The sequence below is a fragment of the Coloeus monedula genome, assembly GCF_965178545.1.
Source record: "Coloeus monedula genome assembly, chromosome: 7".
Classification (NCBI taxonomy): Eukaryota; Metazoa; Chordata; class Aves; order Passeriformes; family Corvidae; genus Coloeus; species Coloeus monedula.
In genome coordinates this window covers 26,336,503-26,361,778 of record NC_138787.1, presented here as the reverse complement: position 1 = coordinate 26,361,778, position 25,276 = coordinate 26,336,503, and the positions used below count along the sequence as shown (strand labels likewise).

At 43.4% G+C, this 25,276-nt stretch overlaps 1 protein-coding gene across 5 annotated transcripts in view; it reads right to left on the bottom strand.

Moving 5' to 3' along the window:
* Positions 1-20,091, bottom strand: part of BIN1 (bridging integrator 1) — a 95,290-nt gene extending 75,199 nt beyond the window's left edge. The window contains exon 1 of one of the 5 annotated variants that reach the window (XM_082284659.1): positions 19,918-20,091. In XM_082284659.1, coding sequence (XP_082140785.1) covers positions 19,918-20,001 — 84 coding nt within the window. In that variant the 5' untranslated portion in view covers positions 20,002-20,091. The remainder of the gene's footprint in view (positions 1-19,917) is intronic. The other 4 variants (XM_082284656.1, XM_082284657.1, XM_082284658.1 and 1 more) reach the window with 4 other exon arrangements.
* Positions 20,092-25,276: the final 5,185 nt, after the last annotated feature.

The window sequence follows — 25,276 nt, the reverse complement described above, 5'->3', positions numbered from 1 at the left end:
TCCAGCAGTGCTAGGAAACAGGATGGGATAGGAAAGAATAGGCCAGGCTGTTCCTACCTTCTGTGCACCTCTGACTTGCACTTGGGGGGGACTGCATATCAAAGGGACCTGGCTTTTAAGAAGAGTATCATCCTAAAAACCTTCAGGTACTTCATAGGAGACATGGAATCCATCTTCTGTAGACAGCTTAAATATACAAAACTTTCAAAAGTACTGCCACCTAATCACTTCCAGGCGAGAGACTTGATGGTAGCAGTTTCCAGAGCCGAAGTTCTGCTTTAATTCATCTCCTGCAAGAAACAATAGGACCTTCCTTTGAAGTACATTCTCCAGCACAGATGGATACAGCATCCCCTCCATCCTCAATTCCAGAATGGAACTATCCTGCTCAGGGGATGGAAAGAAAATCTGCCTTGGACTGGAGAAATTCCCGAAGCACAGAGGAGTCTTTGCAGAGGCCACAGTTTCATGAATACTTAAAGGCTTTCCCAAGAAGGCCACTGAAAAAGCCTCATTTCCCACTCTCTCTCCTGCCTCTGTATCACTGTCCCTTCTTGTGCTAAACCAAGAATGTGAGGGCTAAATGCTGAAACAGAATTGAGAAACAAACCTCCATTCAAAATAGCAATACAGGTTGGGTTGAAAGCAACCAATGGTTTCTGATGTCCCAGCATGGCTCACAAGGGGTGGAGGATTGATTTTCCAAGCAGCACTGCTGTTCTTATGCCCTGTTGTAAATTGTTGGGCCATTGTTTTCAGTCAGTCACACGAGTAAGGGTGAATTTTGGGCTAAAGGACTAGATTCAGTGGCTGGGCTGAATGTCTCCTGTTTCTATCAATCTGGAAAACACCAAGATTTAGACTTGCTAAACTTGTATAAACTTGTGTTTCAACACTAAAAATTTCCCATCCATTCCTACAGTGGGAAAATCACTGCCAAGCCTTTTTCTTTTTCAAGATAAGCTGCTGAGCTCTAGTCCCAGCATTTCAAAATTTTTTGAACTCTTAATTATACAAGGGAGATGCAGATAAGATGCAGCCACAACTTCCGACAAACCCATTCAAATTCAGTGGTTTAGGAACTAGTTTATTGACTGAAAACTTTGGCTTTGCTTACCAAGAGTAATTTCCAAACCTCAGTTTTTACACCCTTTCTATAACACAAGTTCTCACTGAGATTCAAGTGTTAAAAAAAGTGTGAATCTACTGTTCTAAGCCACACAGAGTATGACCAAATATCATGGAGATAAAACTGTAATGGCAAAACTCCAAACCAACTTTACTACTTATCTTCACAGCTCATGTAACTTTTGGGATAGGTTTGGCTGTCCACTCAAGACAAACCTTCCAAGAAACTGAGCACTGGGTTTCTGAGACTTCATTACAATCAGATTTTTAAAGATGTATCATCTAAACTATAAAAAATTTTAAAATTATTTTTATATCTAAACTGTTTTTAAAATTACATAGCTTTTTGAGACAGTTTCTCAGCCTGATGAGACCATTCTGCAATTGTGTTATCTCCTGTCAGGATGAACTCTGGAAAGCAGTTAAGACCTTAAAACAACCGTATATTGCCCAAATCACTAATGAAACTTTTGAATGAAAGGAGAGCCAATGCACTTTGTAATGTTATTTCCTCAGTAACAACCAGAGCCCTATTATTAAATGCAGGCAGGGATCCAAGAGGCAGCTTCGTCTGGATTCTGATTTGATTGCACAGCTGCCACAGGCAAAGGTTAAAGATGATGGGAAGAGAAAGAAAAAATAGAACAAGGAGGATCTAGAACAACAACTAAATAGATATTACTGTGGAACACCACAGATCCTGAGAAAGAAGCCTTAACTTGGAAGAGTAAGGGTTGACTGTGTTTTGGCTGGTGTATGATTAGAGGACAGAAAGCTCTGAAGAGTTGTTTGACGTGACAGCTTCGGGTTTTCCAAGAGTAGGAAAACACAGTCGAAGCAGGAGCACTCCTGACATCAAAAAGGACCTGGGAGCACAGTGACAGGACCAGGCTCCCAGGGCTTCCCTTGGATCTCTCTGGGGAAAGCCCTTCTCAGTAGCTGAGGAGGGTATCCAGGCCTCAAGCACCTGGCTTTCTGCCAAGCATGGAGATGGCTGGGGATTACCATGTGAGATTGAAAGGAAGATGTGATTGGAAGTAGGAACTTGAACGATGCACAGCTGATGCTATCTAGGCCTTAGGTGCTTTGCTAAGCAGATGAAAGGAAGAAATAAATGCAGAATCAGACCTGATCACCAGTTTCTTGTGAACAGGAGTATCCAGCTGCAGCTATTTTTCCACATGCATCTGTGGGTGAGCGTGCAATGCTTGGACATCTTCCTTTGAAACAAGCACAGAACCTTCTTCTGTATCAAAAGAAACAAACACATCACACAACAGCACTGGTACTGCCCCAGTGCAAGCACAAAACACTTTCTTTCTCATCTCTGACTTCAGAGCAGGGACATAAATAAACCAAAGACACTCTCTGAAAGGAGGCAGTCTGTCTCTGCCAATCTTCACCAGCACAGCCAACACAAACCCAGTACATTTCTGCTACGGAGAGCAGGGCAGTCTCACCCACATCACAGCAGCACTGTCAGGAGGAGAGCAGGCTACGTGGAAAGGCTTGGCACACACGTGTGTTCAAAGACTTTTTTTCACCCCAACACAGAACCACTTCCTATTCATTATTTGAAGATGTCAGAATGAGACTTCTAGAGAGCAAGTAACTTGGTCATAGCTGTACAAGGAGTATGCAACAGTGATACAAAGCTACCCTGAATTACATGTAGGTCAATAATAAACATTAATGTTTATTACTGAAGGAATGGAGAAGCTGTCACAGTTCCCTTCAAACCCAGGAAAATCTGCCTCTGTCACAGATGCACTGTTCAGTTTTGCACAAACCATGATGCCACCTTCCCTTCCTATCACAGAGGAGTAAGTATTCTCACATAGCCTCTGAGGAAGCACGATATAAAAAAATCAGGTGCTTAACTTAACAACTCTGAACATTGTCCCTTACCACTGATAGGGCCATTGTGTATGGTAGCACTACACTCTTGCAAGGCAAGATTTCTGACAGGTAGGCAAGTCCAGCTGGACAAGGATGTTGATTATGTTCCTGGCTCTCTTTCAGCCTTCCGGGTTTTAAATACTGGGTAATGGCGAGGGCGGGATGAAAAACTGTTTACTTTTGTGACCTTGAGTCAGCATTGCATAGGCTACATCTCAGCCACACAGAGTTTTTTTCTTCCAAGGACATCAAGTAAAAAAAGTGAAAACCAGCCTAAAGAACATTCCCAAGTGGTCATTTTCAAAGTGAAATTTATTGCTTGGACAAGACAGGATTGAAGCATCCAGGATGCACAGATATTGGTCCCAAGATATACTAACACACGTAAATGAACACAGCTGCTCCAACTGTCTCTTTTTTTCCTGCATACGCATGTTACTAGCAGGAACTAGTTCTGAAGACAAAAGAAATTAGTTGCATCGGTGCAATATGCCCCAAGGACAAAACACAAGGACAGGGGAACTGACTCACCTCACATTATCTCCTCCTCTTCTCCTCCCTGCAAGACCCTCCCAGAGCAGTCTCAGTTGATCGAACAGAGAATTTCCTGACTTGCACCTTTTTTTTCTTTACAAAAATGGCAAAATCAATCCAAGCATGACTGACAACTAGAAGGAACACCAGAGAGAATGACAGCAACAAACACAAAGCAGATCAATGGATTTTAGTAAGGAAGCCTTAGAGCCAGACAGCAAAGGCAGCAGAAAGCACTATACATGAATTTTCATCTCTCAGCCTGTCACCATGAAAACAGATTCTGTTTTCATATATTTTCATCATGTTTCCAACCACTTGTTAACATCCCTGCTTATCCTGGCCACAGTTTCAGGGTAACACACTAAAAAGCTATCTGGGTTGGTGCATGCACATGGGGTTAGAGTAGAAGGGCTACCATGATTACTGGGGACAGTATCCTGTGAATAAAAATATCATCGGAAGATTACTATAGTCAGAAAACTAAGGGAGGTGGCAGCAGAGGGAAGAAATTAAAGAAGAGTTTGTTGTCTTGACACAAATCGTCTCTTCCACTTTTTCATCTCCCATCACCCAGAGACTCTTTGCGGGTGAGTGCTTTAAGCATGGCACAACAGTCTGCACATCTTTCAGACCCCAGGTTTCCCCTTTTTGCATCTTCCCCAGTAGCTTCACCACAGAAAAAATCTTAGGGATGGGAGGGAGGAATCGGGGGGGGGGGGGGGGGGGGGGTGGGGGGGGAACAGGTCAGGGAGGGAACAGGAAGGACTTAGATAAATATGCACAGCCCAGCTCTGATAAGCAACCCTACAGCAGCAGACCACAGCAACTGAACAATGCTCTCTGTTTGAACAGCCTTCCCTCCACGTCCGACCTTATTTTTTAAAAAAAAAGATAAGGACATCACTCAAGTCTTTTGGTTTTCCACGTGGGAGGGAGCTGATGTTTACAGTACAAAGACACGTCTTAGTGCCACAGATCCAGGAATGGCTCAAGGAAGAACAGAGAAGGAAGCTCTGAAGGCAGCAGGTTCCAAACATGACAAATTCACCTCCAAAAACAAGTACTTGTTTCATCTGATGAGGAAAAACAAATGCTTTTCTTTCTGTTCTCCATTCCACGAAACAAGGAATTAGTCATCCCTTAAAAAGGACACCTGGTTCCTCAGCATCAGGAGACTGAAAATGCAGGAATAGTTAATTTTTTTCTGGCCCCTTACACCCTTGCCCCTACTCATTCTGGCTAAAAATATCCATCAAGGCTTTTGATACCCTTCCACATCTACAGCATGACTGGCTTCAGGCCCACACCATCCCTGGGCTTGAAGAACGTGCTTGCAGGGTTCCTCCCTCAATGGAGGGGTCAGCTGTCCCTTTCCCTTCCACTGCCCATCACTGCAGGCTGGCAGGCAGACACTACAGGCTCTCAAGGAGGGCTTTATTTCCAAGGCCTGCCACTCCACTGTCCCATCCTCGTTTTCATTCACAGCCCCATTCATGAGGGTGAAACCTTAACTCACCCAGGCAACCAAGCTGTGTTGCTGTTCCTTGCTGACTGGGGGGCCCAGTATCTGTGTCTGCAGGGCTGTGAGGACGGGCATGGGGAACACTGCACAGGCAGCCTCTGCCAAGGGCAGCAGTGGTGTTAAGAACCTGTTCAAGGGCAGCACTCAGCCCCCACAAACACCTGCTCCAGAAAAACAAGGCAGACCATCACACTCTAGGGATTTCTTTGGCAATCCCTTTCTTTCCTGTCCTTCTAAAGTAGCCGGTTTTTAGATAAGAGCTGGAACTAGTGTCATTTCCCCTAAAGAAAAAAAGCTTCATTTCCTCCTCTGGAAGCCCCAGTCCAGCCCTCACCCTTCTCCTGTTCTTCACTACCCCTAGTGCAGTTGGACCCTGTTTCTCTATTCAGCTTCCTGATACACATTTGTTTCTTTTACACGGTCAGATCTTCTCCTGTGACAAGGAGAACATTTCCATTCCCTTTCTCAAGCAGCCTGTGCAACTCCCAGCACACTGTGCTGCTCTCAGACTTTGAACACCAAAAGGTTTCTGATGGCCAGGTCACTCCTTCACCCCCTTCTGCCACAGGGCTCCTCTGTCCACCACAGAGTGGTGCTGCCTCCCATTTGAGATCCTAGCATCCCACCAGGTAGGACTCTGCTCCTTACACCATGGGAGAGGACTGGAGATAGGGAACAGAGGTTTTAGAGCAAGTCCAGTTTAGCTTCCAAGATCTGGCAGGACAGAAGGATCTTTTATTTTTTTCTTGTTTTATTCCAGAAGACTTTACTGGGTGCCTCAAACATCACCACAATTCACTAGTGACAGTTTTAATGACCCAGCTTCCCACACAAGCACCTTACTATCTGCCTCCTCAAGTTCTTCAGGGCAGAGCAGCTCCCCAGAGCTGCTTTTTCGGTTGACTTTTTCACAAGCAGACTGCACTGTTCTGCTAACAGGTCTGCCAGCTCAAATTCACCTCCTGAGCACCTCTCCCTTCCTTCCTTCCTCAAGTATCCATTAACTCCCATTAATCCAGCCTCCTGGATAATCAGAGTAATGCTCTTTAAACACAGAACACAGGGCAAAGCCACTCTCTGCAAGTTGTGTTAGAGGGCATGGTGACCCTGCAGGTAACATGATTGGGAATATTATGCTCCAGAGCCTCCAAATAATCCATTTATGGAGAGGGCTCCCCAGAACAGGACATGAGTAGTGCAGAAAAGGCACTTTTGCTGAGTCTCCTGCCATACTCAAGTACACCTGGCTAGACAGCAACTTACTGCAGTCCTAAATCAATGTGTTCCCTCCCCCAACCACCCTGGGCGACACCTCACCTAATTTAAGAGTGACTTTGAATGAATAATTTCTGCTTGCGTGAAAGAAAATCATCTAGAGAAGAGCTAGCAGCATGGATTTTCTCCTCTTCTCCTGGTAAATTGTCCAGGTCATTAGCATCCATACTGTGCAGCAGTTGTCAAAAATCAGTTCATTGGAGCACTGAAGGAGAAAACACTGGACTCTTCACCACCACAACAGTCTGCTTTTCTGACTCCCTGGTAGCACTGACCTTGGAGCAAGAACTGAAAAGGAGGTTTTGGCACCCATTGCAGGAGAAACCAAACTGGTGCACCATGAACCAGCAGAAATGGAAAGATGCTGTTAGCACTTATCAAAAACCTTGAAATTAAGGTGGCAAGGAACTGTAACATCACTTAATTCTCTCTTTTGTCCCGGGAAAAGAGCCATTTAGATTGCATTAATCTGTGCAGCTGTATCCTCATTCCTCATTCCCCCTTCTGTGCAGTAAGGCAGTCAGCTCACCACGCACATGAACGGGCTGGAAGAGGGCAGGTTTTTCACCCATTCCTGCCAGCCTGAGGAGATCAGATTCAGCGAATTCAACAGTCAAGGATAAAGACAAAGTTTTTCATTCAAGAGTAACAACTGGTTTTTGCTGCCACTTAACATTAAAAACAAACCAAAATTAATTAGTGTAGGACACTAACATTAAGGATGTGGCTTCTTACATAAAAATCCCTCAAGTGACTTTCAGAAACGACTGGGATGTAGCACTAACCTCTGAAACTGCTCTCACAAAGAAAAGGTCACTACAAGTGGGAGACTGGCTCAAGAGCACTGCAACAAAAAGCCAGCCATGGAAATTGGTGAATAGCAGTTGCTTGACCTAAAATGAAATCTGAGTAGAAGCAAAGATCTAGCTTAAAAGTCTGTATTCAACTGTTGCAAGAGAAAATTAATGCACCTTCTATATGTCTACTATTAGCCTTTATAAGGATCGCTTTTCTCTAGATAACAGCCATCCTGGCAGTTTAGGAAAACACCAGAACATATCTCCAGGATGCAAGAGCTATTCTCCTCAAAGCAATCTACAGCATGTTTACAGAACGACACAAACAAATCCCCAGTTCTCCGGATGTTTTGCAAGCACGCTCTCTCACCACTTTTGCACGTGGCCAATCAGTTAAGAGGAAAGGTTCTTTTACCTACATAACCACAGGCTCAAACCAAGCATCTCCTCTCCCACAGAGGGCACTTATACATGAGACAAGCCTCGAGATGCTGAACTGGCTGGGACCCTTGGTTACATCCCGCACTGATCCAAATCCTGATGTTCCGGGACTTTTTTATATGAAGATTTTAGTCCCTTCACTATGTTCAACATTTTAGGTTGTTTCTCCTTCCCTCTTCACCCACAGTTTTTGCAGTTTAGCTCCTATCGTCAGTCAGGTCTAAATTAAGTGATGCTACAGCAGAAGTGGTGCTGTGACAGACAGCATGGAAAAGCAATTTCCCTTCTCACTGGCAGGACGCTTGGTCTCTGTAGTCACACTGGGTTATGATCACACATTTGCAGTGCAGTTCAGTGTCTGCCTGCCCCGAGGCCATCCAAGCACCTTCAAAAGCAGGTTCCTTTTAAAGGCTCCTCCTACATTAGTTGATTGCTCTTGTTATGTTACTCCTCTCTCTCATTTCTTGAGGTCATTTTGCATTATGCCTGCCCTGTAGGTACAGCCCAAGCACTGTGTTTGTACTCTAGCATGAATTCAAGGGTTGGTTCTCAGCTATAATCCACATTATATAACAAACTGAAATAATAATTATTTCTTGGTTTTTTTCTCTCTTAAATATATCTATGTTCCCATCCCCTCATCCGCCCCCAAATATTTGACTGATGCATCATCCTCCCTCCAGGTCTAACTCACTGTGTTATTACATGGACTTTTTTTTCTCCCTTCTGTAAATGCACAAGCTTGCCTTGCTACATAAAAGCTTATTAGGAAAAAAAATATTGGTTTTTATTTATTTGTCTTTTCCTTTTCTTTACAGTTTTTAGCAGTTAAAAAGAAAGCATAGATATTTCCCTCTTCTACCCTTTACTCTTCATCTCCCCCATTTATCTTTAAGGACATGAAAATGTTCTGCTTTTTCACCACCAAAGCTTCTGAGAATATAAACAAATCCTGGCAAATGTGATTTAAACTTCATTTCCAATTTTTTCCTCATCTATTTAATAGCTTTCAGCCAGGAGTTTCAGAGAGTCAGAATATAAGCCAAAGAGAACATAAAATTAAGAAGCTGGGTGCTAGCTACAGGTCTAGCAGAGGCCAATGCCCCAGCTCAGGCACCATCCCACTGCCCTGTGGTCCCGTGGACTGCTAGTCTTTTCCCTATTCCCATACTTTTTGCTGCCCCTCTAGTCCCCCATCCAGAACTTACCATCAAATGTACCTATGAGAGGAGAGACTTGAAAGAAAAACAGGTAAAGCAGCACAACCAGAGGGGTGGTAATGGAGCAGCAGAATGCAGAATAGAGGAGGAAAAGGTGCAGCTAGAGGTGAAACATCTCAGTGGTAGAGGTGGTTTAAGAGTGATGTGAAACAGCTGCCCCAGCAGGAGTAGCTGGGTCAGTTTAAACCTCAGTCTGTAAAGACAAGACCTTATCTAAGGCAAGTGGATGGAGACACAAAGTGCTCCAGCACCAGCTGCACAGAGCAGAAGACAGGGCAGCAAGATAACCATTCAGAAGTGGTGACTTCTCCCACCAGAACAAACCCAATGCCAAAGCAGGCACCTGCCTCAAGAAGTGCAGGAGATTAAGAATCTTAAGAGCTTAAGCCAGAGTTTTCAGACTTCAAATGCTTTAATCTTGACACCTTAAGCAGGTGGACCAACTCCTGAGGTGCTGAAAACACATCTTCACCAGGAGACACACAGGCTCTATTAGGGTCAGCCTCAGTCTGTCAGGCCTAGGGTGCACAGACTGCACACAGGTACCCCTCTACCATCACTCTGCCACATAACTGCACCAGAGACAGACCACTGACCTCTCAGCTCTCAGGTGTGCTGGTGACACCAGGCCATCTTAACTATATACAGTTGTATGCCTAATTAATAACTTTCTGGGCAATTTTTTTCTACTTGGTTTGCTCTTATTCAAAGCAGGCAGCTAAAAACGCTGCATTCCCGAGTTCATGCTATTCAACAAAGATGAAACTGGAGAGAATATGTATCTATCAATACCCTGAAAGTAAAAGAGGAGGAAATTTCAGTCTTGAGAAAGCAGGTAAATTTCCACCCTCCCTTCTGTCTGCCCCAGCCTTAAGCAGACACCAAACAGAGACCAAAAAATGTGGCACAACTGTGGAGCTAGATAGTCACTACATCATACCCCTGTACCTAATAAAGCCAAATGGCATCACTTAATTCAGCTGGCATCAATGTGACATTCCAGGCAACGGGACTTCAACAACATCAATGTCTATTACTTGGGCAGGCATTTAACACAGCTTAATTAAACCCTATCTATAGCCAATGGTAACACTAGCAAGAGGAATATTTAATATAAATAGTGTTGTCTGCAGAAATCCCCCTTCTCAATTCCTCTGCCTCCTCCTCTGCAACACTCATTTTAAATGCTAATACTTTTGCAAGAAGTATTTTTATTTTTACACAGGCCCTGATGTGAAATGAAGCAACCAAATCAGGAAAAAACATAAAAGGCATTTGAGGCCATGCCTGAGCTGGAGAAAGAGATAAAGGAGCAGGTGCATGCTAGGAGGAAGAGGGGCAGAGCTCTTATAAGGCAAAACAATGCTAGAGAGGGACTCCAGAAGGCACAGGCTGGATGCAGAGTGCTGAAGAGGCCAGTAAAGCTCCTACACAGGTTCACAAACACCTTGCTGAACAAAGATGAGAGATTCTCAAATGCAGGACAGATTTGGAACTCATGGCATGCACGACGGGGCAAAGGAAAGACACGGGCATTTGGATCAGCCATTGGAGTTCCCTGAGCTGGAAGGCAATAGCTGCAAGGGATCAGACATGGGGGATTTAGGCACAGTGCCCTCCAGGGCCATGGTGAGTTACAGAATGTGGTTTGTCCCATCAAAGTGTGAACAAATGGATCAACAGATGATCAGCTCTTGATTCTTCCCAAGCAGTTTTTGAACAGCTCTTCTCCTTTCCACCCAAGAGGACTGCGCTTTTACTTCAGCGGAGCTGAAGGGTGAGGAACAGCAAATTAGAGAACCAGGCTGGAAGGGGAAGTCCTCTGGCTGTGAATGAGTGTTAAGTTCATCAGCTTCTTTGCCAGAGCACTTGTTAAGAATCTGGGCCACACTGGTTTTGGAGAAGAAAATCACCACAAAGTGCTCCCCAAAGAGCCTCCTCAAAAATTAAGGCCTCAGCTGGAGGCTTGGGACTGCCAGGTCAGAAGACATTCCAGCCAAAACACCCCAGCTCTAAGTCACCTTCATCCAGCATGACAAAGCAGCTCTTTTAACCTACTATATCCACAGCCTCATGGTGAGGGCATCCAGCCCTTATCACGCACACTTCCTCCCTGAATTATTTATGGCCACCAAGGGTCATGAAACAAGGAGAGCAAAAGCCTCCAGCTTGGCAAAAAGTTCTAGTCTGGCAACTGACTCTGATATCCATTCACAGAGAAGTCCCAGACCATGAGCAATTGGGTGCAGCACACCATTCCAGAGCTCTGTGATTGATGGATCACATCACCCCTCCGACCTTCTGACTACCGCTACAGTCAGGTCTCCAAACCCTCCCCTCCCAGCACTGCACATAAACTGTTCTTCGTCTTCAAAGAAAGACAATCTCTTTTTCCACTTTCTTCAGCTATTTTCATAAAAATATTACTGTGCAAAAACAGCCCTGCACCTTTGCCTACAAAGCAATCCATATCAACTTCTGCAAAAATGTTTGAAAACCCTTTTAAGTCTTTTGGAATACGGTTTTACTGAAACAAATCAGAATTACCTTTATTAACTGAGATTGTCCAATATTTATATTGGAATTGTTTCAGAATAGGGAGTGGCCTTTTTTGGCAATACATAATGCAAGCACACTGCAGATACTAACAAATAATCATAGCGACTGCATGCATGATGAAGGAAACATTATCAGAGAGAGCACATCCTTGTCATAGCTCAAATTTATTAACACACAGTTAAGCTTGGCCTTTCACAATGGCTGTCCAGCCTACACAGACAAAAAAAATTAAAATCCCTAGTATTCTTCTACTGCAGAGGTCGGTTCAATACACCAAAGAATAGTCATTTCACTCCTCTGCTGAGGAAACTGTACCTTAAGGAGTGTTTCAGTACAAAACCCAAGTGTATTTCTCCATCTGAATGATTTTACACTCCTCTCGAGCACTGTTCCTCTTATGGAAGCTGCCATCTCTCTCAACAGAATTTTTCCAAAAACATACTTTCAAGCAACCTTTGAAATACACTGTCCCTCAGTACAATAACTCAAATCCTTTCTGGGCCTCTTGTGTCAGACTCAACACTTGGACTAAGGGGTCATGTTGCATCCACAGTGGGGAAATAGAGTATCTCTCCAAGACAACACTGCCTGAAAATTCAAAATTAATGAGCTGAACCTTCCAATTCCAGGAAAGAAATTCCCTGCAATTTTTTTAAACATACTCTTTTTTTTCCCCTCAGGGTTTTGCCCATTTTTTCCCCAGAATGACTGAAGAAGCAGGAATGGAAATAAGGTTGGTCCTTCCACACTCAAGGCTCACAGAGCTGGTAGGATCAAGACCTAAAAAATTTTAACAACTTACAGGAATGTTTAACTTTACCTAAAAGGGTACTGGAGAGCTACAAGACCAGCATAACTGTTAAGTAAAAAGATGCAGAGATCTACATTTTTTTTCAAACATCAGTCTTTATACCTACTCAGTATAAGTTTACATCTGTTGCTGGCACCATTCCAAGTAAATCGAATGGGAAGAGTATCTATTTCACTCCACAAATATCATCCAACTCCGTTCTGAGTTGGTTAAGCCACACATTATTGTTTCTGGCCTGATAAAATGTGCAATCAAGCCAAGTAGTACAAAGGGAAAAAAACCCAAAAGCATAAACACTTGTAGCTGTGTTTTCAAACACTGTAGTTTCTGTACCATTGAAGTTCCCTTTCCATCCCTGCTGGCAAACAAGCATTCAGCTCCGTCTAATACAGTTCCAAAGCAGAGTATTAGCAATTGCCCAGTGAAAAATGTTTGTACTTCAGCTGTATCAACCTCTAATCTCCCTCCTGGAGAGCTGACTTTGAAAACAACTAAGAAACTAATGTCGCTCTTAAACCAAGTTTAACAAAAAGTTCTAAACCTATTTAAAATAAACAAACCAAACATGATCAATGCAGAATTACCAAAAAGAAATAATTTCAGAACAGGTTACCAGCTTTCTGAAACTGCATGTCAAACCCTTGCAGAGAGGGCAGCACTTCTGCGTACCAAGAGATTAAATACAGCCCATGGTTTTCACAGAGGGATTAGCTGCTGTTAAGCGCTGCTTTCCTCCTTATTGGTGAAGTTTGCACCCTCCATCCTGCATGGCAGCCTATATTAAGAACACACTGCCACCCAGACTTCCCATTTCTTGTAAAGACTGGGACAAAAAGGCAACACTGTCTGGCTTTCATGACTCTCCCCACGGCACTTCTGTGGAAATGAGGACTTTCAGAAACTTTAACCTCCCAGCCACAGGTCTGAGTAAAGATTACTCCAGCCCAGCCTAAACAGCAGAAAATTCTATGTTGCACATGTGTACTAGCAGAGATCTGAGTAAACACAGTACCTATTTCTCATTTCATAAAGCTGCTTCATAGTGATTCTGTGAGACTGCTGTTTAGGTCTGTGAATGCCCCAAGCTCTGGGTTCCAAGTTTTCCACAAAATTCAACTCCATGCTCTGGTAAACCCTTCCTGAATGCAAGTAAATAAATTAAACAACTGTATAACTTAAGCAGGTTGAAGAATTTCTATTCCCAACTACCAGGGCTCTTCCTTCAGATCATAAATTACAAATCTAAAGAGAGGTACTTTCTGAGTAGCAGCTAAGAAACAAAACTATGCAAGCAAGTTGGCATGATGAAAATATAACCCAAAAAAAAAAAAAAAAAAAAAAAAAAAACACTCATCAATCCTATTTTCTGCTAATAAATACATTTCAAGTTTTTCTTGGAATGCGGCACAGGACCTACCCTGCAGTACTTGCCAGCTTTGTGAAGATCAAACAGCTTCAGAGCCTAGGAAAGTGCCCAGGGAAACCTGAACTGTCTGAGGTCCCCCAGCCACTTGGATGCACCTGCTGAAAAGACACCTGACAAGATTTATTCATCCCTTGTGCCACTGCCAATAGTTCAGGCAAATCTGCAGAGGTTCCTCTCTCCTGTTCTGCCAGTATTAAGTAGTCAACTAATACCATATTTAAAACTGATTTTGACTAGGCAAGATGATGGAAATTACTTTCTTCTCTCTCCCAACCCCTTCCTGTGAGAGATGTCCCCTTTTACCTCAGCAGTAGGAATGCCAGAATGGTACAGGTTTGCTGGCACTCATGCATTCAGTATTGCAGTTGCTGGAGAAATCTGAGTATGCAGTCCCTCAAGAGAAAGCTAAAACACAGCCTGAAGTCAGAACGGACCTTAATAAACTATTCTACCTGACAGCAGTGCTCCAAGGAGGCTTTATTCATATTTTAATATTTGTTCCCATCTCATTGCTCTGGCGTAGAGAACGCACAGTCTCCTGATCAGCATTAATACAGTCTTACCCCCTATTAGAAGGAGCTGGTCTGCACACCCTGAATGGGCCAGCCCACTTAGGGAGCTGAGCTGTGGCCAGCTCAGGGTGACAGACCTGTCGGTTCTGCTTGGGCAAATTGAGTCTGGCTTTGTGATCATGTCAGGTTGCCAGTATAGAACTTCTGGGAAGACAGGCTGATCCCTCCATGTACAGGTTGACAGCCAGGACTGTAAGATGATCCTTGCAAAGTTGCAGAACTGGCACAACAGACAGCCCAGGTGTCTGGTCTCCATTGCAACAGCAGAAAAAAAATAGCCACTCTAATACCTGTTAACCTAAGGAACCCACTTGGCACTGCAAATGTTTCTAGAACCAGAGCTTCATTATACATTTGATCCCAAGCAACAGGGTCTTGTGTCTCTGTCTAAAGAGTCATGAACAAAGGAAAACTTGCATTATTCCCAAAGATCCTAGTCCAGATAGATGCTGAACATCTCAGGCTGCACCCAGCTTTCCCCAAAGGCTTGGCCGCCATGTCATTTGCTACTCACATGTGAAGAGTAATCACGATGTTGGAAAGAAAACAAACATCTGTGCCTGAAACCACAAACCTTGCCTAACAGTTAGCATGCAGGATGGAGGGAGAGGCCAGACAAGCTTTGATGTCACTCCCTGAGAGATGAGGTCTGTAACACCAACTCTCTATGGCCTAGAGCCTCATTAAAAGTCCTCAGTGAAAAGACATCTTCCACATCCTGCTTTATAAACCTGATCTCACAAGAACTGCACTGGAGAGGACTATCTGCAAAACTAGAACTTACAGAGAAGATAAAGTGACCAGGAATAGGATTGGGCCTTTTCCAATCAGAAAATTCATCCATCCGTGAGATTCTCCTGCATATAAGAAATCTGTTGCCAATAGCCAGACAGAAGGGCACCTTCAGCAGGGCACTGTAAGTGCCCTGCCAATCAAACCATTCCATGGGCAAGGAGACATGTGGAGCCTGGTTTCCTATTTCACCTCCTCCCTGTACCATGCAGATTATCTGATACCAGTAATACAGTCTGAGCTCATACTGGAATCATCTGAACATTAGGGGCATTAATTCAGATCTTCCTCCTGTATCCAGTGCCTGTTTTCCAGCAACCTTTAGGCACAAAGTACCTTTGAGACTCTACTCATCCCCTAAGCCCTGCATTCTTGAGAAAGCAAGCTAACAGACATAAAGTACAGAGCCCTGTCTTTTTCATCTGGGGAGTCCCCCAGGAAAAAAACAAAATGTTAATTTTCCTGACAGATCAGTAGGCGACCAATACTTGTAGCTCTTCAGGCTATTTGTTCTTGACTGGCACAACAAGACAGACTGCCACCAAACCATCCTACCCTAAGCAAAGGCAAGAAAAAAACATCGAAGCTTTGAAGAGACAGAAGGATCCCAAAGGAAAACCAATAAGAAACTTCTCTCCTCTTAAGCTGGTAGATGCAATACATCTCCTTAAGAGAGCTTTCTGCATCTACCATTTTTATAGAAAGGCTCCCTCCCCATCTGCCGAGCAGGGAGCCTCTGATAGGTGAATCCTGATGACAGCTGTATTTAAATTTGCTTTAAGGTTCTTGGGTACTGCTCATTAGTGGACTCTCGCCGGCTTCAACAGGGCTGAGATTTCATTCCAGGTGTTTCCTCCAGCCATGCTCCATCTATTGGAGCTTGATTTAGGAGGAGGAAACAAGTCTTATCAGGGCAAACTCAAAATGCAAACCATGCCTTCTGCAAACCCTGTTCCACCCCAACCACAATCTGTGAGACCACGACTGCAGCCCAGCCTCCTTGGACTGCACAGCCAGAGGAGAGCAGAACTGAAAACTTCAAACAGATGTGGGTAAACATCGTTGGAATTAACAAAGCCAAGAACAGAAAGCAAAAGTGACATTTCATGGCAACACAGCAAGTCAGAGTTTATGACTACAAATGGCAGTCTATGACCTAAATGTGACCCCCTAACACAAGGGAGTTTGGATGTCCAAACTAAACTTTGCCAGGTCCTGCAGAGAAAACAAAGTCTTCCCCTCTGGTTAGTGATGGAGAGGGAGAAAAGGTTTGTTGGTACATCAGAAGAAACCCATAACAAAATACAACAGTCTGTTCATGTCATAGAACACAGACACCTCATTTTGCCCAGCTTTATAATGAAAAGAGTGAGAGACCACCACTACTATAGGATAGGAATTTCCCACACTCAGTCTAAGTAAAAGTAAGTTCATTCCTTTCTACTCCTCTCCACACAAAAAAAAGCTCCCAAGGACAAAAAACTTTCTTTCTTTTTGATGTCAACTTTACAGTTCATCTCCTCAGACAAAGCTATTAATCTGTATGCAACTTAAATCAACAGTCAGTGCCTGTACAGCCAATACCATCTTTCCACACTGAACCTTTGCCTAACACGCTGAAGGAAAGCAAAGAGCTTGATCCTGTGATAAGGACCCTCAGCGTCAGCCAAGCTATTAAACCCCAATTCATTTGCTGCCCAAGCTCAGCTCCCTCCTGGAACCTTGCAGAGGACTTACCCTCACACCAGGATTGCATCAAGTCACCAAGATGCTGTTTGAACTTGTTCAAAGCAGAAATGTGCATGTGCAGACACATCCAGAAGCAGGACATTATTAGAGGAAAATGAGAATTGTGGAAATTGGGGAAACTTAAAATTTTCAAAAGCGTTAATATAAAAATTGGTCACAAAGCAGAAACACAAACTTTAACCAAGATGATGGATTACAGACATAAAGAATAAAAAAACTTCAGAGCCTCACTGGAAAAGTTTGAAAGAGCTTGCAAACACTAGGCTCCCTCTAAAACACCATGACATTGGGGACATTACAATTTTACTCATTTAAGAAGTTTAGAATTATGAAAAGTCCAGAGCTCAACATCTCAGTCTGAAAATCCTCCAGCTAAATTCAGGATGAATAGATCATGATTTCCAACCTAAATATCCTAATTTATCCTAATTAGTTGCAAAAAGTGATATGAGTTAGAAACAGTTGCATGAGCCCTTTCTAAGCAAGGTTCCTCTGGATAGCAGCATCAACTTATTTGATGCATTTCACTGGACAATTGGCAAATTATTACCAAGTATTGTACTTGAGGCTACCTCTGAGTAGAGACAGAGGTTAAATGGGTGTCCAGCCCATTTGTAAAAAGCACAGTCGACCATTCCATCCCATATTTCCTGTGGAATTGCTGAAGTGTCTTCCAAGAATAGCCAATAGTTTTGCTGAAAGGCTCAAAACAAATAACACTTCTGAAGGAATATCTTACATGGCTTACATAATAGGCATCTGAGAAGGGAAAAAAGGATGTGTACAGTGTTTCAGTGTGAATTCTGCATTGAACAAAAAGACATCATTCTTTGCTTAACACAAGGCCTAAATTCACCATGAAGAAAACTGCTGAGGTCAAAGCCTCAGGGCTCAAGTTGAGAGGGAGATACTCTGAAGGGAAGACTTTTTTATCTTCAATTCAAATCAAAATACAATATGGAAAAAAACAAGCCTCAGCAGTCTCTGTTTAAGCCTAAAAAAGGAAAAGTTCAACCCTAGCCAACATCCTTTCATGAAAATCTAACACATTTTTAAGTTGTGTTACCAGATCCACCTCTGCACATTTCTGCTTACCTTTTTTTTATTATTTAACATCTGCTCCTTATCTCCCAACACACAGTTCACCCTTCCTGCTAAACACAGTATCACAGTTTATAACTAAATACCACAAGAGTAGAGCGTCATAACCACTGGTGCTTCCACATCACTTCATGCTCAGCTGTATCTCTCCTCATGACCTGAAAGTTAACACCAATGCATTTGCCTCAGTGAAAGTCTGTCCCTTAGAGACACAGGTAAAATACTGAATGCTTCACGAAAGAAGAATTGTTACAGACAATACTGCAGCAGTATGAGGAGGCAAGTCAGATGATGAAGCAAGCAATGCCGTTTTTTTCCTTTTTTGAGAACCCAGAGAGCAAAGTTGTACTGTTTGCATCAGGATAACAACAGCTGAAGGGTCTGGAATTTGTGTTAGCAAGTGCTTTGGGGTTGTTTTCTCCTTAGAGGAAAACAAGCTGTACTTTTGTCTTCACAAAGAGACAAACAATTGTTTCCAGTTCGTGCAAATCACCTGCAATACACGGCTAACTCTCGATTATTATTGTCATTCCCACATCTCCAAACACCACCTTGCTCAGGGCGTGAGCAAGGAAGTGAGCTAGATCAACAGTTGACAGAAATTTGTGGAAAATTTTCCCTAGGAAAAGAACCTGTGTATGTTCTGATAAGAGACCAGGGAAGGGCTTGGCAGGCCACACTTGGTTCCAAGCGGCACCACTAAATACAATAACATCATCAGCGCGCCAAGGAGCTCAGCCTCTACCACCTACCCTAATATTAACTACAAATATGGTTGCCATCTGGTGGCTAACACAGAATGAAGTTAGCATCTGTGATGAGTTCAAGGTGGACCTGTGATGAGTTCAAGATTCCCCATCCTGTCCCCTCTGGAACAACAGTAGGGTAAAAAAACCATGGATGTGGCCATGCTCACTCTTGTGTACAGAGTGAACCTTGCTGCTGCAGTTCCATACTGGATCTGGTAGTCATTGGGGTTTTTTTCCAAGCAGTCAGACGAGTTCAAGGGATGCTTCTAGTCTCAGTAGTTGAGGTAAAAGTAGTGGGTGCAGCACATGCAACATTAAGTCCAAGTAGTTTGGGCTGCGATTCTGACCCAGCAGCGCTTCTGAGCAGTGTCAGAGACTGGTACAAGGCTCAGGCCAGCACTGCATTTAATCCCAACCCTCCTAGATTAAATCTAGCTGCTAAAGATAACTCCCAGGGAACACGAGCAGCAGTGGGCAGATCAGCTCGCCCGCCCTTCCTCGAAGATGCACCAGTCCTTATTCAGTCAATGTCGTCCCACAGCAAACCACTGAAAACCAAGACGAGCGTGCCTCCAATAAAAGCAGCTGATCAATGTCCCTGCGTTAAATGCCCGATAATCCCCACACAGAGCAAGCATCTGGCATCAGATACAGCATGCCAGAGAGATGAACAGGGAAAGTATCCATTGCATATTCCTGGCACCTTCTGCTGGCACAGGGGTGGGCGGAGAGCAGCGAAAGGGCTCCCGGGATTCAAAAATACACACACACAACCCCCCCCCCCCCCAGCAGATCGGCACAATCTTTAAAGGCCGTACGGCTTTGGCTTTACCACCATTCCAAAATGAGGAGCTCAAGGTCAGTACAGCAAGTAGCGACTATCGTGCGATGCTGCTGGAAGATAAGGGGCAAGTGCCCATCTCCTTTCCCTCACCATCTTTGAGGTTGCGCATTTACGCTATGGCAAAATACAGAACTGCTCTCGAAAATGCTGCATAAAGCACAACCTAAATGCCACAACGGGAAGGTCTCCTCCTGTTGAAACAATAAGCATCTGCGGATCCAACACAAGCGTGCGGCGCTCCGTCCTCGCTCCCGCTCCCATCCGATGCCATGTTTCCGCAGGCGGACGGTGAACCCTCACCGCTCCAACAGGATAGTCGGCATTCTCAGGATGCAAAGGGGCCCTAATTCCGCAGGCAGAGAAGGCAGCTGCCACCCCCCCCCCCGCAAGCACCCACGGCGAACCGCATCCCTGCTTCAGAGAGGGCTGTCATCCCCGGCACCCGCGTCCCCCCTCCCAACCCCGCATCCCGGGGATGCCCCTCTTCTCCCCTACCTTCTCCTGCGCCCGGGTCAGCTTCTTCTGGACGTTGCTGGCGATTTTCCCGGCCGTGACCCCCTTGCTGCCCAGCTCGGCCATCTTGCCTCCTCTTTTTAACGGGCTGCGAGCGACGGACCGGCAGGAAGGGGGGGAAAACCCGGCGGGCAGGCGATGGCCCCGGCCGTCACCACCGCCGCCTCCCGCCCGCCGGCCGCCTTTTAAAGGGATAGTGCTGCCTTAAAGGGACAAGGGATGGGGGCAGGTTTTGGACGGATTTCCCCCACCCTGCCTGCCTGCCCGCCTGCCTCCTCCGGGTCCCCCGCCGCCGCCTGTCCCAGAGGAAGCCAGCAGGGTGGGAAAGGCTGGGAAGCATCGCAAGGGATTAATCTTAGATGGTGGAATGAGTTTGCTGTCTTCTTTCATCCCGCAGCAAAACGACATTCTTGTTTTAAGAAATCTGTGCCACTAATTGTTATCTGATTGTCCAATTTCATAGGACATAGGTACTTCTCAAATTACTCTTGGATCTTCACAAGCAAAAAGGGGGAAATTTAATTCCTTAAGGAAGGGTACCTGGAAGTGAATCAAACCCCTGATTTTAAAAGGCAAGATGAAATTTCAGAAGGCTTAAATCATAGAATTATTAAGGTTGGAAAAGACATCTCAGATAATTGAGTCCAACCATTACCCCAGCACCACTGTGCTCACAACTAAACCATATCCCCAGGTGCCACATTCCCCACACCTTTTGAACACTTCCAGGGATGGTGATTCCACCATTTCCCTGGGCAGCGTATTCCAATGCCTGGCCACCGTTTCAGTGAAGAAACTTTTCCCAATATCCAATCTAAACCTTCCACAGCACATCTTGAAGCCTTTCCTTCTAGTTCTGTCACTTGTTACCAAGGAAAAGAGAACAACCCCCACCTTGCTTACAGCTTCCTTTCAGATAGATACAGAGTGTGATGAGGTCACCTTGAGACTCCTTTTCTCCAGGCTGAATCCCCCCACTTCCCTCAGCTGTTCCTCATGGGACTTGTGCTGCAGACCTTTCACCAGCCTTGTTACCTTTCTCTGGACACACTCCAGCAGCTCAATCTCTTTCCTTTATTGAGTGGCCATGAAACTGAACACGGGATTTGGGGTGTGGCCTCACCAGTGCCAGGTACAGGGAAATGATCACTGCCCTGGTCCTGCTGGCCACACTGGTTCCATTTCTGATGTCATTGGCCAGGATGCCATTGGTCTTGGCCACCTGGCTTTGGTTTTGCTTTGCTAGATCTACTGGGCAAATATGTTTTGTCCAATTGTATTCCTTTACACACGAGGACAAAGTTCTGCTTCCTGGAATACAGGAAGCCACCTCAGCACTGTTATTCATGTCCTAATACTCAGCCCCCAGGCTTCCGTCAGTACCACACACCGGGGCTTGGGCGAGTGGTGGGGAAGCTTCCTTCCTTTCCTATCCTGCTCCTGCACACTCATCCCAGTTCTCTGTGGGAGCTTGGGACTGAGTACTTTGTGCTCTCAATACCCACTGCAGTACCAACCAATCCAATGCTCTGCAGGCAACTGAGATATATAACAAACATGCATTTACCTTTGTTTAAGATGGAAACACCTATTTTAGTTACAAGATGGTATCAAAACTTCCCTGTGTCCCTGGACCATTTCACACAGTCATTACTTTGCCAGATGAAGACTCTTATCTCCAGTTTCACACGCACAGAGAATAGTCTAGCATGCACTACTGCCATGTAAAGCAACAGAAAAATGTTGAAGGTGATAAATTAAGAGAGCAAGGCCAGATTTTTTCATTTATTGTTTCCCATTTCTGCTTCAATACTATTTCTGTTCATTCAGAACTTAAAATTAAAACAATTGTCTTGCCAGAGCCCTTAGAAACTGTGGGCAGAGAACCTGTCAGCACCTCTTTGTAAGGCTTCATGAGAGTGCCTCTGCATTTCTTGCCTGTTTTGACAATGGCTTTTTTTTCATGACAAAACCTTCATTCAGAATCCAGTTTAAACCCATGGTATACTTCAATTATGTTAGTAGACATACTATTCCCATTTAATAAAATACTAGGGCATGTGTTTCGGTTATGTATCAGTAAAATTAGGTGATACAAGACATACTCAGACTCGAGTGTATGCATATCCATGATGCCAATCTGTATTGCAAACTGCAAATTTATTCAATTCTTTCCTGGCTTTACATTTAGTATTCATCTATCTATATGATCAGTATTTAGTATTAATTTAGTATTCATTTTCTGTAGTGTATGTCCCAAACGCATGCGATTTTTTCCATAATTTCAGCCTTATTAGTTATTTTCATATTACCTTTCTTCTCCAGTATCATCTGTAATTATTCTCTCACCCCCATCTCCCCTGCCTTAGCTGAGCTTTTAAGGGTGAAAGATGAACATATGGTTAAACATTTGTAACACCACGTTTAAAAGAGCAGATGTTTCAGGGTCAGAACACATTCCTCTCCACCATACCTCATATGTTTGCTTCTCCTGCCTAGGTCTTTTCTTCGGTGGAACTGGTTTTGAAGGGATTTTTGTCTGATTACGTTCTTTCAGGTGAAAAGCAAATGATTGCAGCACATGAGCTGAAAAGAGAGTCCACAGCAAACATCAGACAACTGTGAAACAAAAGCAGCCAGACACACACGTTCACCACAATGAAAAATGATGACAAACTGTGTACATTTTAAAAGCTGGGATTAACAGCAAGTATCCACTTCTCAGCATGAGTCATTTCCCAGTTATTTCTGTGCTTGATTGGATCAGCACCAAAGCTGCAAAGCATTTGCTGGGCTCCAGGTGTGTTGCAAAAGGTACTCCCCTGGCATGATCCACATGCATTGCCAGTGGCCATGCAACTGAATGACCATATAAGCCATTTCAGCCAGGTAATACATGCAGGAGGTTGTTGCTTTGTGAACAAGAGTGGCTTCAGTCTTGTATCTATCCACCATTGTTCTGATCTCAAGCTTACTGTGTTTTACAAGCTTATAAATGTAAATAATTTCAATTGGACTGCAGTCCAATTGTATCTGGTAATAAACATACAGGCTAGCACCATAATGCTTGTATTTGTTTATGCTTTGTGGCATTGTGAGACAGAGGCTCAAAGAGGCTTTTGGAAGCCATTAGTGACAGATTCTGCACAACTGGAGTTAAAAGAAATCAAACTTAATGCTTATGAGTATCTCCTGCAATGAGATTCATTAAGTTCAATATGTGCATATTTGTCTAATCTGTTTTAACACTGGACCCCAGAACACTTCATTCCACCTGACTGTAGCCAGCTAAACATATTTAATTTAAGCTGAGTCACCTTGGCTCCTTTTATAGTCAAAAGGGAGATATCAGTACCTACAAAGCTGAGGAAAGGTAAACTAAAACGTCTCCCTTCCCCCTTAGCTACAGAGGGAGATTAGCTGAATAGCTTAACTAGTTAAGAAAGCCAGATGGGTTATGAAACCCACCTGTAGTCCATCTCCCTGGTGACAGGATGACTCATTTACACAGTTCAGAGGGAAGAAGCAAATCTGTCAAACACTCTAGCACAAACAGGCATACTAACATGTACATACCCACCACTGCTTTTTTTATGGCTTTCTTAATTGATTAATACTCTAGTCAATAATGACTATGTTAGGCCTCAGCCCCATAAGTGTATTTCACTTCTCAGTTGTCTCATGAAAGGGAGATAAACTGTTCACCTGTTTACAACTAAACATATGCTTAAATGCTCACTGGCTTGGAGTCTATTATTTTGTAGCTTAGGTGCAATTTATTCCCTTCATTACACAACTTGTTGTTCCACCTCTTTTTTTCATTATTATTAGTAGTCCTGTTTTGCCAGTTTTGTCGATCTTGGAGCACGATGTTTTCTTCATGATTCCTAATTTAAATTGGTATAAAAATTTCTTTTTCCAAAAGTGATTTCAGCAATGTATCCATTAACTTATTTTTATTTTTTCTGCCTTGAATCTTCTAATTATAGTTCGTGTGTTTAGAACTATGAGCTGTGATAACCGAAATCTTCCCTGTTACTGGTGGCAAAATCTTTCATGTATAATCCCATTCATTTAACTAAAATAATTCTAAAATTACAAAAGTAGTGGTCTCTACCAGTCATGGAACTAGGAGTATATATTCTCTGTTCCAGTAACAAAGAAGATTAAAAGCCAGTTAAATTGATTTTTGTTTCTTTTCAGCAAGGAGTTCTGATTTTAAGATAATTACGGTTTTTAGAAAATATTTAGTAGAGTTCCGTTAATTAAATGTTTATGGAAAATATAAATATATCATTACTGAATTCTTTAAATGCTTGTATTTATACTAAATAATATTAATTGGAGTAAGCTCTTTGAAGCACTCTAAAGCCCTTCACCCCAAGTACTAATATAATGCAAGATGGGTCTATTTCAATCATAATTTCTTGTAGTATTCAAAGCTGAAATTCAGATATTAAACAACCTGGGTTTTGGATCCACAGTTTTGTTCTGGCTAACTCTGGCTATAACACTATGGGTCAGTTGGCCTCACTCCCTGCCAGCACCGCTGTCTTGCTTCAGTGATGTCAGGTGAAGGACTAACTTAAGACAGTAAATCCAGCATCTTGAGAACAACAAATTGCACAAAATATATTATGTGGCAAAATCTAATCAAGTTCTAACCCCAACCTTGCCTGCCTTTTTCTTTCCATTGCAGATCATGCATTCTTCTTGGGACAGCATTCCAGAAGATCTTGCAAAGGTGACTTCTGTCTTTTCTTTTAACCTGATAACATTGTCAAGCATAATTTGGTTATCAGTTTCACCATTATCTAGTTTGCCTTAGAATTCTTTTCTGACTAACTATATTCTCTTGTAAACTCTCCCTTTGTTCTCCCACAGAAAGGTGCAGGGAAGAATCAGGAAGTTTTTGCCTTAAAAATAATAGAGAAAACCTCTCTGATTATGTGTTCTGTACTTTAAAACAAGAGCAACATGAAAGAACTTTGATTTTAAAATAATGTCCTGAAGGTGTTCTCTCCCACACTTGTCAAACACTCAACTCCTGCTGGATCTCTCCATTATCTTTTATGAGAAACACAAGATGATACCCAAGTGACTCTTCTCATGCTCTAAACACACAAAAAAACCACCCAAAAAATTAATACCATAGCACTGGAAAGGCTCCAAAGCTGAGAGCTTTGCCTGTGTAATTCAGACTCACCTGCTCAGAAACAGGGAGAGGCAGGAAATAAAATGACAATAAAACTTTGTCTCATGTCTCACTGAAGACTGTCCCTTGATTGCAAGCTTGCTTGAATTCTAAGAATTACGTGGTATTCATGATGTGTCTTACTGG